The 11,376-nt window shown below is 35.5% G+C and overlaps 1 protein-coding gene across 1 annotated transcript; it reads right to left on the bottom strand.

Moving 5' to 3' along the window:
- Positions 1-6,562: 6,562 nt before the first annotated feature.
- On the bottom strand, positions 6,563-10,005 carry LOC143917947 (putative dimethyladenosine transferase). The gene is made up of 5 exons (XM_077439582.1): positions 9,718-10,005; positions 9,098-9,284; positions 8,719-9,022; positions 8,429-8,650; positions 6,563-8,352 (listed from the first exon to the last, which is right to left on the bottom strand). The coding sequence occupies exons 1-5, from the start codon at positions 9,773-9,775 to the stop codon at positions 8,203-8,205; spliced, it is 921 nt and encodes a 306-aa protein (XP_077295708.1). The 5' UTR covers positions 9,776-10,005; the 3' UTR covers positions 6,563-8,202.
- Between the last annotated feature and the right edge of the window lie 1,371 nt (positions 10,006-11,376).

The following is an 11,376-nucleotide window of genomic DNA, read 5'->3' on the forward strand; positions in this document are numbered from 1 at the left end:
CACATCCCGACAAAACGCTTCAGTTGACACTTCAGCCGCGAGTGACTTTTAAATTTGAGGTTATTGTTTCATGCAACTAGCGGTCGTTTTGTGCATTAACGAAAAAGAGCGTTTGCAAAGGCGCGATTTTTAAAATCTTCCTCTCCGGATATTTTTTTATAGGAATTAAATGTAGATATAAAAATGAAAGAAAAATAAAAATAAACATTCATGCATTGAATTTTTACTGTTAAGCTACGATATGAAATTTATTTGTAGATATTATGGATTGAAAATTATTTTTTTATAAAAGTTTTGGCGCCTCCCCTGGCAATAGTCCGCGCCTCCCCAGGGAGGCGCGCCTCCCAGTTTGGAAACCGCTGCCTTAAGTGCTAACCCAACCTAACCCAACCTAACCTAACCTTCACCGGTGCAAAGTATTCAACAATACACCTTACGTGCTACCCCAACCTAACCTTACTTAAATTGTGCATCAATTAAAAAAAAATGTGCATTTATTAAATTAAAATGTGCATTATTTAAATTAAAATGTGCATTAATTAAATAAAAATGTGCATTATTTAAATTAAAATGTGCATTATTTAATTTGGCATATGCATTATTTTAATGAATATGTGCATTATTTAAATTATATTGTGCATCAATTAAATTCAAATGTGCATTACTTAAATTAAAATGTGCATTTTTTAATATAGCATGTGCATTAATGAAATTAAAATGTGCATTATTTTAATTAAAATGTGCATTATTTAAATTAAAATGTGCATTATTTAATTTAGCATGTGCATTAATTAATTTAAAATGTACATTAATTAAATTAAAATGTGCATTATTTAAATTAAAATGTGCATTATTTAAATTTAAATGTGCATTAATTAAATTAAAATGTGCATTATTTAATTTAGCATGTGCCATAATTAAATTAAAATGTGCATTTTTTAAATTAAAATGTGCATTATTAAAATTAAAATGTGCATTAATTAAATTAAAATGTGCGTTATTTAAATTAAAAAGTGCATTATTTAAATTAAAATGTGCATTATTTAATTTGGCATGTGCATTATTTTAATGAATATGTGCATTATTTAAATTAAATTGTGCATTTATTAAATTAAAATATGCATTTATTAAATTAAAATGTGCATTAATTAACACTTTGTCGTCGGGTAAAGGAGATTACAGTCTTCAGTGAATTGTTGCTAAACGTCGGGTGCCTGTAATCTACGTTTTGAAATCGTGCTCGCCGATCGTGATTTTCGTGAACCAGGGGTAACCAACATTTTTTTTTTAATTTTTTAAATCGTCTATATAATTGCAAAATTTAAAATATAATGATTTTTGGACAGGGTGACCAACCTTTTTTTATACAAAAAAATTTTTTAAGAGAAAAAATATTCCTATCGTCTTTATTATGTAAATGATTACAAAAATTATAACATAATAATTTTTGGACAGGGTGACCACTCTTTTTTTTTACAAAAAAAATTTTAAAGAGAAAAAATATTCCCATCGTCTTTATTATATAAATGATAACAAAATTTCAAACATAAATTTTTGGAAAGGGTGTCCAACCTTTTATTTGACAAAGAAATTTTTAAAGAGCAAAAATCAAAAAATATTCCCATCGTATTTATTATATAAATGGTTGCAAAATTTATTATATAACATACACAAAACTCGCTAACCTCACCAAACCTAACCCAACCATACCTAACCATCACCGGAATCAAGGAATTAGACATTGCAAAATATACACAAAACGTGCTAACCACACAAATCCAAACCCAACCATACCTATCCATCACCGGAATCAAAGAATTCGCTATTGCAAAATATACACGAATGTTAACCTTACCAAACCTAACCCAACCTAACCTAACCGTCACCGGATTCAAAGAATTCGACATTGCAAGATATTCACAAAACGTTCTAACCTCACCGACCTAACCCAACCTAACCTAACCATCACCGGATTCAAAGAATTCGACATTGCAAGATACACACAAAACCTAACCCAAACTAACCTAACCATCACCGGATTCAACGAATTCGACATTGCAAGATATTCACAAAACGTCCTAACCTCACCAACCTAACCCAACCTTACCTAACCATCACCGGAATCAAGGAATTAGACATTGCAAAATATACACAAAACGTGCTAACCACACAAATCCAAACCCAACCATACCTATCCATCACCGGAATCAAAGAATTCGCTATTGCAAAATATACACGAAACTTGCTAACCTTACCAAACCTAGCCCAACCTAACCTAACCGTCACCGGATTCAAAGAATTCGACATTGATATTCACAAAACGTTCTAACCTCACCAACCTAACCTAACCATCACCGGATTCAAAGAATTCGACATTGCAAGATACACACAAAACCTAACCCAAACTAACCTAACCATCACCGGATTCAACAAATTCGACATTGCAAGATATTCACAAAACGTCCTAACCTCACCAACCTAACCCAACCTTACCTAACCATCACCGGATTCAAAGAATTCGACATTGCAAGATACACACAAAACGTGCTAACCTCACCAAACCTAACCCAACTTTACCTAACAATCACCGGATTCAAAGAATTCGACATTGCAAAATATACGCAAAACGTGCTAACCACACAAATCCAAACCCAACCATACCTATCCATCACCGGAATCAAAGAATTCGCTATTGCAAAATATACACGAAACTTGCTAACCTTACCAAACCTAGCCCAACCTAACCTAACCGTCACCGGATTCAAAGAATTCGACATTGATATTCACAAAACGTTCTAACCTCACCAACCTAACCTAACCATCACCGGATTCAAAGAATTCGACATTGCAAGATACACACAAAACCTAACCCAAACTAGCCTAACCATCACCGGATTCAACAAATTCGACATTGCAAGATATTCACAAAACGTCCTAACCTCACCAACCTAACCCAACCTTACCTAACCATCACCGGATTCAAAGAATTCGACATTGCAAGATACACACAAAACGTGCTAACCTCACCAAACCTAACCCAACTTTACCTAACAATCACCGGATTCAAAGAATTCGACATTGCAAAATATACGCAAAACGTGCTAACCACACAAATCCAAACCCAACCATACCTATCCATCACCGGAATCAAAGAATTCGCTATTGCAAAATATACACGAAACTTGCTAACCTTACCAAACCTAACCCAACCTAACCTAACCGTCACCGGATTCAAAGAATTCGACATTGCAAGATACACACAAAAAGTGCTAACCTCACCAAACCTAACCTAACCTAACCTAACCATCACCGGATTCAAAGAATTCGACATTGCAAGATACACACAAAAAGTGCTAACCTCACCAAACCTAACCTAACCTAACCTAACCATCGCCGGATTCAAAGAATTCGGGATTGCAAAATATACACAAAACGTCCTTTTTTTTTCATGAGAGGGGAAAACCTTGCATAGGCCCCCCCGGCCCGAATTCCAGGGGGAGTGTGAGATTCTTACTCACTAAAAACCCCTCTCTCTTTCAGCTGCTGCCGGACCCGCACTTAAGCATTACCAGGCAGCAGCTGGCTTTGCGCAGTGCGCTCACACAGGAGACGGCAGAGACCCACCTCAGGTCGCGGTGCTCTTATCCTGAGTCCTACGACTCAAAAGCAGGCTCCTGGCGTCTCCTTTCCCTTTCGGACTGCAACTTCTTCCCGATCACGGAGGCAGCAAAGGCCTCCCAAGCCGACCAGCTCCCTCTGTCACGGAGCATGGAACCCATCACCATCCCCGTCCATAGCGTTTCCTCCCCGATCGCAGCTTTGAAGGCCTCTCTCGGGGCATCCCACGCAGGACAGTGAAGCAATGTATGCTCCGCGTCATCGTCAGCTGCCTCACAGTGGTGGCAGCTTGGTGTTGCTTCTTTCCCTATCTTGTGCAGATAGGTTCCGAAGCAACCGTGTCCTGTCAACAACTGGGTGAGGTGATAGCTCAGGTCGCCGTGTGTCCTTCCGCACCATTGCTTCAGGTCACCGACGAGCCTTTGCGTCCACCTCCCCCCAGTAGCCGATTCCCACCGCTGCTGCCACTGTATCATGGTGGCATCCCTCGCTTCGCTTCTTTTCAACCCGCCGTGTGTCGTCTTTCGCTCAACCGCAAGCAGGTCCACAGGCGGTGTGCCAGCGAGCACCAGTACGGCATCTTCCGATACCGTGCGGTACGCCGAAACGACCCTCAGAGCGCTCCGTCTCTGCACTCCAGCCATTTTCCGCCTAGTGCGCTCCACTTTAAGGGAGTCACACCAGACGGGAGCTCCGTACAAGAGTGGATTGCTTAACCTAACCTTACCTAACCCAACCTAACCATCACCGAAATCAAAGAATTCAACAATGCTAGATATACAGTCCCATGACAGCGAATTACTAACACCATGCGGATTTTGCAAATTCTATGTTTAGAGCTATATATTGAAGAGTAGGTTCGTAAAATTAAAACAAAGATGTGTTTATAATGATTATACATAGTTTATTTACAATATTAATACAACATATATATATATATATATATATATATATATATATATATATATATATATATATATATATATATATATATATATATATATATATATATATATATATATATATATATATATATATATATATATATATATATATATATATATATATATTATTAATATTTTGTATGTCCACCCTTATTTCGGAGACACGATGCTATTCTTTTGGGCATACTCTCGATACAAGACGCAATGGTTGACTTTATCTCAGGATCTCCCTGCCACACAGAAATTATGTTTTGTTTTAGGATATTTTTATTGGTACATTGGAGCTTATTTAATTTCATTTTAAGGGTATGCCAGACATTTTCTATAGGATTTAGATCGGGAGAATTACCGGGCCAGTGAAGGAGCGGTAAATTGTGGTCGGACATGATTTTTTTCACAATTTTGGCTTTAAGGCAGGGTGCAAAAATATTGCATTAAGTGCAGGCGATCCCTTTTGTCAATTTTGTTTTGTATAGAGTGCAATAGGGTGTATCGCAATACCGTTATATATTGCGAAGCATTCATCATCCCTTCTACAAAATACAATGGCCCCCGACCTTCCGCACTAATTGAGCCCCAAATCATGAGTGACAGCGGGTGTTTCACATTTTTTATGACACAGGACTCATTATACCGCTTGCCGACTCGCCTACGTACGTATTGGTGAGTCGGTGTCATCAATTGAATTGACGACTCGTCAGAGAAGTGAACCTTAAAAATGTTAAAAACATCGATTAATTCAATTCATTCAAAAAAAATTAAACAAATAATTTAATTTCAATTAAATTACCCCTTTCCAATCGTCGAGGGTGAAGTGGCGATGCTCATTAGCCAAATTGAGCCTGGCTTTCTTCATTTTTGGCGTCAAAAGCGATTTTTTTAAGTAGTTGCCTGACTTTCATCCCCGCGTCTGCGAGACGGCGTTGTATTGTCCGAGTCGATATTTCGGTTCCGCTCCCGTAAATTTGTCTGGATTTTTTTATTTGTGGCAAACCGATCCTTCTCAACAGTATTTATAATATATCGATCGACTCGAGGACCGTATTTTCGAGTGCCACAACAATTCTTACGCTTGGTGACCGTAGGATTTTCACCTCTTTTTAGTTGGGTGCTAATTTTATGCACACTGAAAACTCTAACCCCCTGATCTTTAGCAATATATCGTATAGAATACTTCCTAGTATTTAATAATGTGGAAATATTGGCGATTTTCTCCATAGATAAATCTTTATTTCTTCCCATCTAAAAAGGAAAGTGGTTTTTTTCACAAGCAATTTAAACAAATAATTAAGTCACATTTAAAAAATTTAAACACTTTAACTTACTTCAATGATATCGATAATATACAGGAAAGCAAAAATCTCTTCAAAACTAACTTTTCTCCCAGTGAAAGCACACGTCTACACCAAACGAATTTCAAAGCCAAACTGTGTATTTGCACTTGTTCGGTTTTTAAACTATTTGTATAAACACTACTCATCCTATCCTTCTCTAAATACATAGAATAGGATACAATGAATGGTCTACAAAAAAAACCAACCCAAAATGTTACTTAAGACGGCGCAGGTACACAAAATAGGGTAAATACGCGGGTGTTAGTAATTCGTTGTCATACGACTGTATATCTAACGTGCTAACCTAACCCAACCTAACTTAACCATCACCGGAATCAAAGAATTAAATATACCAAAGAATTCAATTCTCGGCTATATTTCTTACTCCTGTATTTGTTTCATCAGCTTCTTGCTATTTCAAACACTTGTTTCCATACCACCTGATTTTTCAGACATTAGCCTCACTTAACCGTATAATTTTTTACACTTTTCCATAATAGTCAAGCTCTATGTAAATATATGTGTATTGACCATTTCTACCATCTAATCATCTACAACTATAGTATTCACCATTTAATTTTGATAAATATGGATTTAGTATTGTTAAAATAAATATGGCACAACTAATAAAACAATCAATGTATTTGTTATTCTTTTTATTTTTTTGTAAATAATTACTATAAATAGCTTAGATACCGTTGCGGTTTCGGAAACCGGAACACTAGTGATTTTACGATTTTTGGGCAATAAAAATATTGTCCCTTTAAGTGTGTGGTTTTTAACGATCGGGTCTTTTAAATATGATTGTTTTCTACGATTTGAGTTCAGTTTAGTGTGAGTTTTCGAGGTGTACGGATCGAAATCGTTGAAAATAAAAATACCATGCTTTGGCAAACTCTGGACATTCATTGCGATCAATTTTTCAACAAATGGGACGTTCTGTATCTACTATGTCAAGAATAATGAAAAAGAAAAAGGATTCTGAAACTTTTGCTCGTAAGAAGGGGACAACACCGAAAAGATGGACATCCGAGAAACAAGATCGCCTGATAACTCTATTATTTTTACGGCAACGGTTCAAAACTGCTGTAGAAATAAGAAAAGAGAGCTCGGATCAATTTTCAATTGAAATTAGTGATGTAACCTTAAGAAAACGACTCAGAGAAGCTGGACTGCACGCTCGGAAACCTGCGAAAAAACCATTACTTACGAAGAAAATTATGAAAAACTGATTAGAGTGGTCGAAATATCACGAAAATTGGACGACATCGGATTGGCGACAAGTCATATTTTCTGATGAGTCGAAATTTAACCTCTTCAGCTCCGATGGTTTTCCGTATGTTCGAAGAAACGTTGGAGAAAGATTCGACCAAAAATGTACCATGACAGTGAAGCATTCCCCAAGCCACATGGTTTGGGGATGTTTTTCTTATTATGGAATTGGTCGAATACAGTTTGTGCAAGGTTCCATTAACGGAATAGCATATAAAAAAATTCTAGAAGAAAGTTTTATCCCATCAATGGAAAACCATCTTTCAAATTCTGATGATGTCATATTCCAAGATGACTCTGCCCCTTGTCATCGAGCTAAATTAGTGAGTATTAATTTTATTTAATGATATTGAATGTAATTAATATTTCGATCAAAAAACTGAAATATTTTTGTGACTTTTTTTTAGGTTCGGGTTTATTTGCAGGAATTGGGTGTAAAGACATTAACACGGCCTGGGAATAGTCCCGATTTAAACCCAATTGAAAATTTATGGATGTCTATTAAATATAGGATTAGTAAAACAAATGTGTCTAGCCATCAATCATTAAAAGAGGACCATTGAAAAAGTATGGTATGAAGACTTCCCCATCGACATTTTAAGAAACTTAATAGATTCTATGCCTAACCGTATAAAAGCCTTCATAAAATTAAAAGGAGCCGCAACAAAATATTAATTAAGTTTTTATAATTTGTAAATAATACCATGTGACTAATAAAATTAAAAGTTTACTGTGTTTTTTCAATCAAAATTTCATTCAACTGTGGAGACTGCGTTTAGTCATAAAAAACGGCTCGGACTAAAATTCTCCCTACCTTTTTTTTGTTGTTTCTTTTCTTAACGATTGTCGTTAAAATAAAGCACTATGATATAATCTACCATTTTAATGACTTTGGGTGTTTATTTTATTTAAGATCACTTTTTTTTATTTTATTTAAGAAATTTCACGCAAAATCATATTTTTCTATGGTGTTCCGGTTTCCGAAACCGCGACTGTATAATATAATATTAAATATACACATAAAAACACAAAAATTATGAAAAATGGATTCCCTCAGAATTAAATCCATGTAAGGCTTGCATAAAGTCATCAATATCCATCGTTCGAGCTCTTTTCTGGTCCAGATTTAATTTTACGAGTATGTTTTCGACTTTCGCTTTTATATCAAAGTCTGCAGGTATTTCCTAAAAAAAATAATGCCTCAATAATACGAGCAGTCGAGATATAAAATTGCTAAAACATATTAAACCATTCACTTACGATGTTATTAACTGAACAGTGTACTTTATAATTCTTATCCAATGTTATTAATGTGGCAGTTTGTTTGAAAGCAGCAGCTAAAGTTTTATTTTTCCTTACAAACGCGATCCTAGTGAGACCATCCCATTCCTTAAAATTGATCGGAGGTGGAGGATTTTTAGGTTCTATTCGTACGACACTTGATTCCACTTTAGGAGGTGGTCGAAAATTATTCTTGCCAACCTAAAATTACATTCACAAATTATTCAAAATAATCACATGCATTATAGATGAAGCGATATTAAATTTACCTTCATTAATAAATCGACTCGAGCCAAGAGTTGAGTGTTAATCGACAGTCGACAATATAATTTATCACCAGGTTTGGCGACAAGTCTATGGGCAAATTCTCTTTGAAACATTAAAACGGCACATCTGAAGAAGGGTCGGTGTAGGAGTAATTTGAAGACGAGCGGTGAACTGATTTGATAAGGTATGTTCGCAACGCAAATGTCAAAGAACGGAAGTTCCGTCTTTAACACATCACCTACCATAATTTGTAGTTTGGGTTGAAAAGGTGTCCCTTGTACTCTTTTTTGCAACTCAGCTACTAATCTGAAATAATAATTAACTTCATTTTAATTCGATTTTATTGAAAAATTAAATTTATATACGTGTTAAAGAAATTACCTTGGATCTATTTCACACGCTATTACTTTTTTAACTCTTTCCAATATCTTAACAGTCATGTTTCCAGTTCCTGGACCAATTTCAAGAACAACATCAGTTGACCGGAGTGCAGACTTGTCCAACATGGATGTAATAATCAAGGGATTTTTTAATATATGTTGACCAAAACTTTTGTTGAACATAATACCTAAAAGAGAAATCATTTAAATAAAATCCTTCTGTAACCTTTCAAGTAATTCTAATGTTTTGAAACATTGGTAATTTTTGAAAATATGGAATGCCCACTGGTTTCTACATTTTTGAAAAAAAAGGGTCATGCATAAAAAATTTACATAAAATATAGAGCGCAAAAGCTCATTAGATCTCCTAGTCATTGAAAGAAAAAATACTAGTAAAAAAAGAAAAAGTTATATGAGACTCGGTAATTGTTTCAGTAAATCGAGACATTGCGTCAAATGAAGACATCTAGCAGCCCTGCTCATGAATGTTATAGAAAATATTGACTTATATACAATAATAGTTCTGTATACATTTTTAGATAGTGATGGCAAACTATGAAAAGTTTTATAGAACTTTTGATGTACGTACATTTCAAATATTTTTATAATGTTTTGTAATACCTTGTTTGGCGACTTCATTATGCACGCGGCTTTTCTTTTCAGCTTTGATTTTAGGCATTTTGGAGAGACAACACTTTCCTACTGCAAGGTTATGTTATGCTCACGCGTGTGACACTACTGACAGCTAATTTCAATCTAACAACTGAAACTACAACCAAAGCCTTTTTTTATTTTTCATTATTATTTTATTTTTCAGAATAAGTAATTCAAACTCAAAGCGATACTTATTGGTAATGTGGACGCAACAGAGCATTCAGTTTACACACTTACACTAACACAAACAAATACATGAATTTAATAGGGTCGCAAAGAATCGAAGTAAATAATTTTCTATAATACTGAAATTGTTTTATTTTATTTCCGACAGCTTCATATTTCAAATAATTAAAATATTTGGTCAAAATTAGTCTTTTCATTGATAAAGCTACTGACCACCGTGTTATATTTTTAACACTAAAAATTGCAATTTCTATGAAAACCAACCCTGGGTTTTCCCAAATGACTTAATGTAATTGTTTTTATCAAAGGGAGTGTCCTCCCAATTTATTATTTTGTTCAATATGGTTCGGTGATTATTACTAGACACCGTGCCTTTTCCAGGAATTGGGGCGGTTTAGCTCTATTTACAAAGCTAGAGTCCAAAAAAAAAACGTTCGGCGAATCTTTAAAGGTCTGTTCATACCTAGTCAGCACGTACCGACTTCAGCAGGTATCCGGCCGTACGAAAAGTATTCTTTGATACATTTTGTATGGGTATATTCATACCAACCGTCACGTTTACGCCACGGCAGGTTTACAGCAGTACCCGACATTTCCTGTTCATACCTTACAGCAACATCCGTCAACGTATCGTATCCGTTTTTGGCCATCGTGGAAATATACACGCGAATTACGTGCCTTGAGTCTGCCGCTTTGCTGTTTTGGACCAATTATCGATAGTGACAGTTGACAGCTGTTCAATCTTTCGACATGGTTTTGGCGCAAATATTTAAAAAAAAAAATTTTTTACGGAAATATTTAAAAAAAAATTGTCCATCATCCACAAGCTCCTTATACAGTGTCCAAAACTCTCCTTCGGTTTTTCTATTTTTTAACATGGGATGCAAATCAAAACGCCTCCGTGCTTTTTTATTGCCTTCTTGAGCTTCTTCTTTCAACAACAGCTTTACATAATTTTTATACATAATTTATATACGAAAGATTATACATAATTTTTCGTTCGATAAACGTCGAAACATTTTTGCTGACTTGTATTCTGACGCGTAGCTACGAATGCACGTGTATGCATTCATATTGCAAGTACTCGACAATACGACGTAAGCAACATTGCGCCGTATCGTCATGGCCTCTAATGTATAAGTAAGCCGATTTTGCCTTGCACTTGGCCAAATTGCTGTAAACGTGACGTGACCGCGACGTGTACGTAGATATGAATAGAAATGTAATAAAATGACATATTTGAAACGGAGTCGTGCAGTGCTGAAGCCGTGCAGTGCTGTTAAGTATGAACAGACCTTAACAATGCAATAAACAATACTCGGCACCCTCTGGGTCCGTTTTTTTCAAGACGGCACCTAGTGCCAAGAGTGCCAAATATTCGCGATTTTCATGGAAAAAATTGTCTTTTGGGTGATCGCAATGTGCGTAATAGTCCAATTA

The sequence above is a fragment of the Arctopsyche grandis genome, chromosome 10 (assembly GCF_051622035.1).
Source record: "Arctopsyche grandis isolate Sample6627 chromosome 10, ASM5162203v2, whole genome shotgun sequence".
Classification (NCBI taxonomy): domain Eukaryota; kingdom Metazoa; phylum Arthropoda; class Insecta; order Trichoptera; family Hydropsychidae; genus Arctopsyche; species Arctopsyche grandis.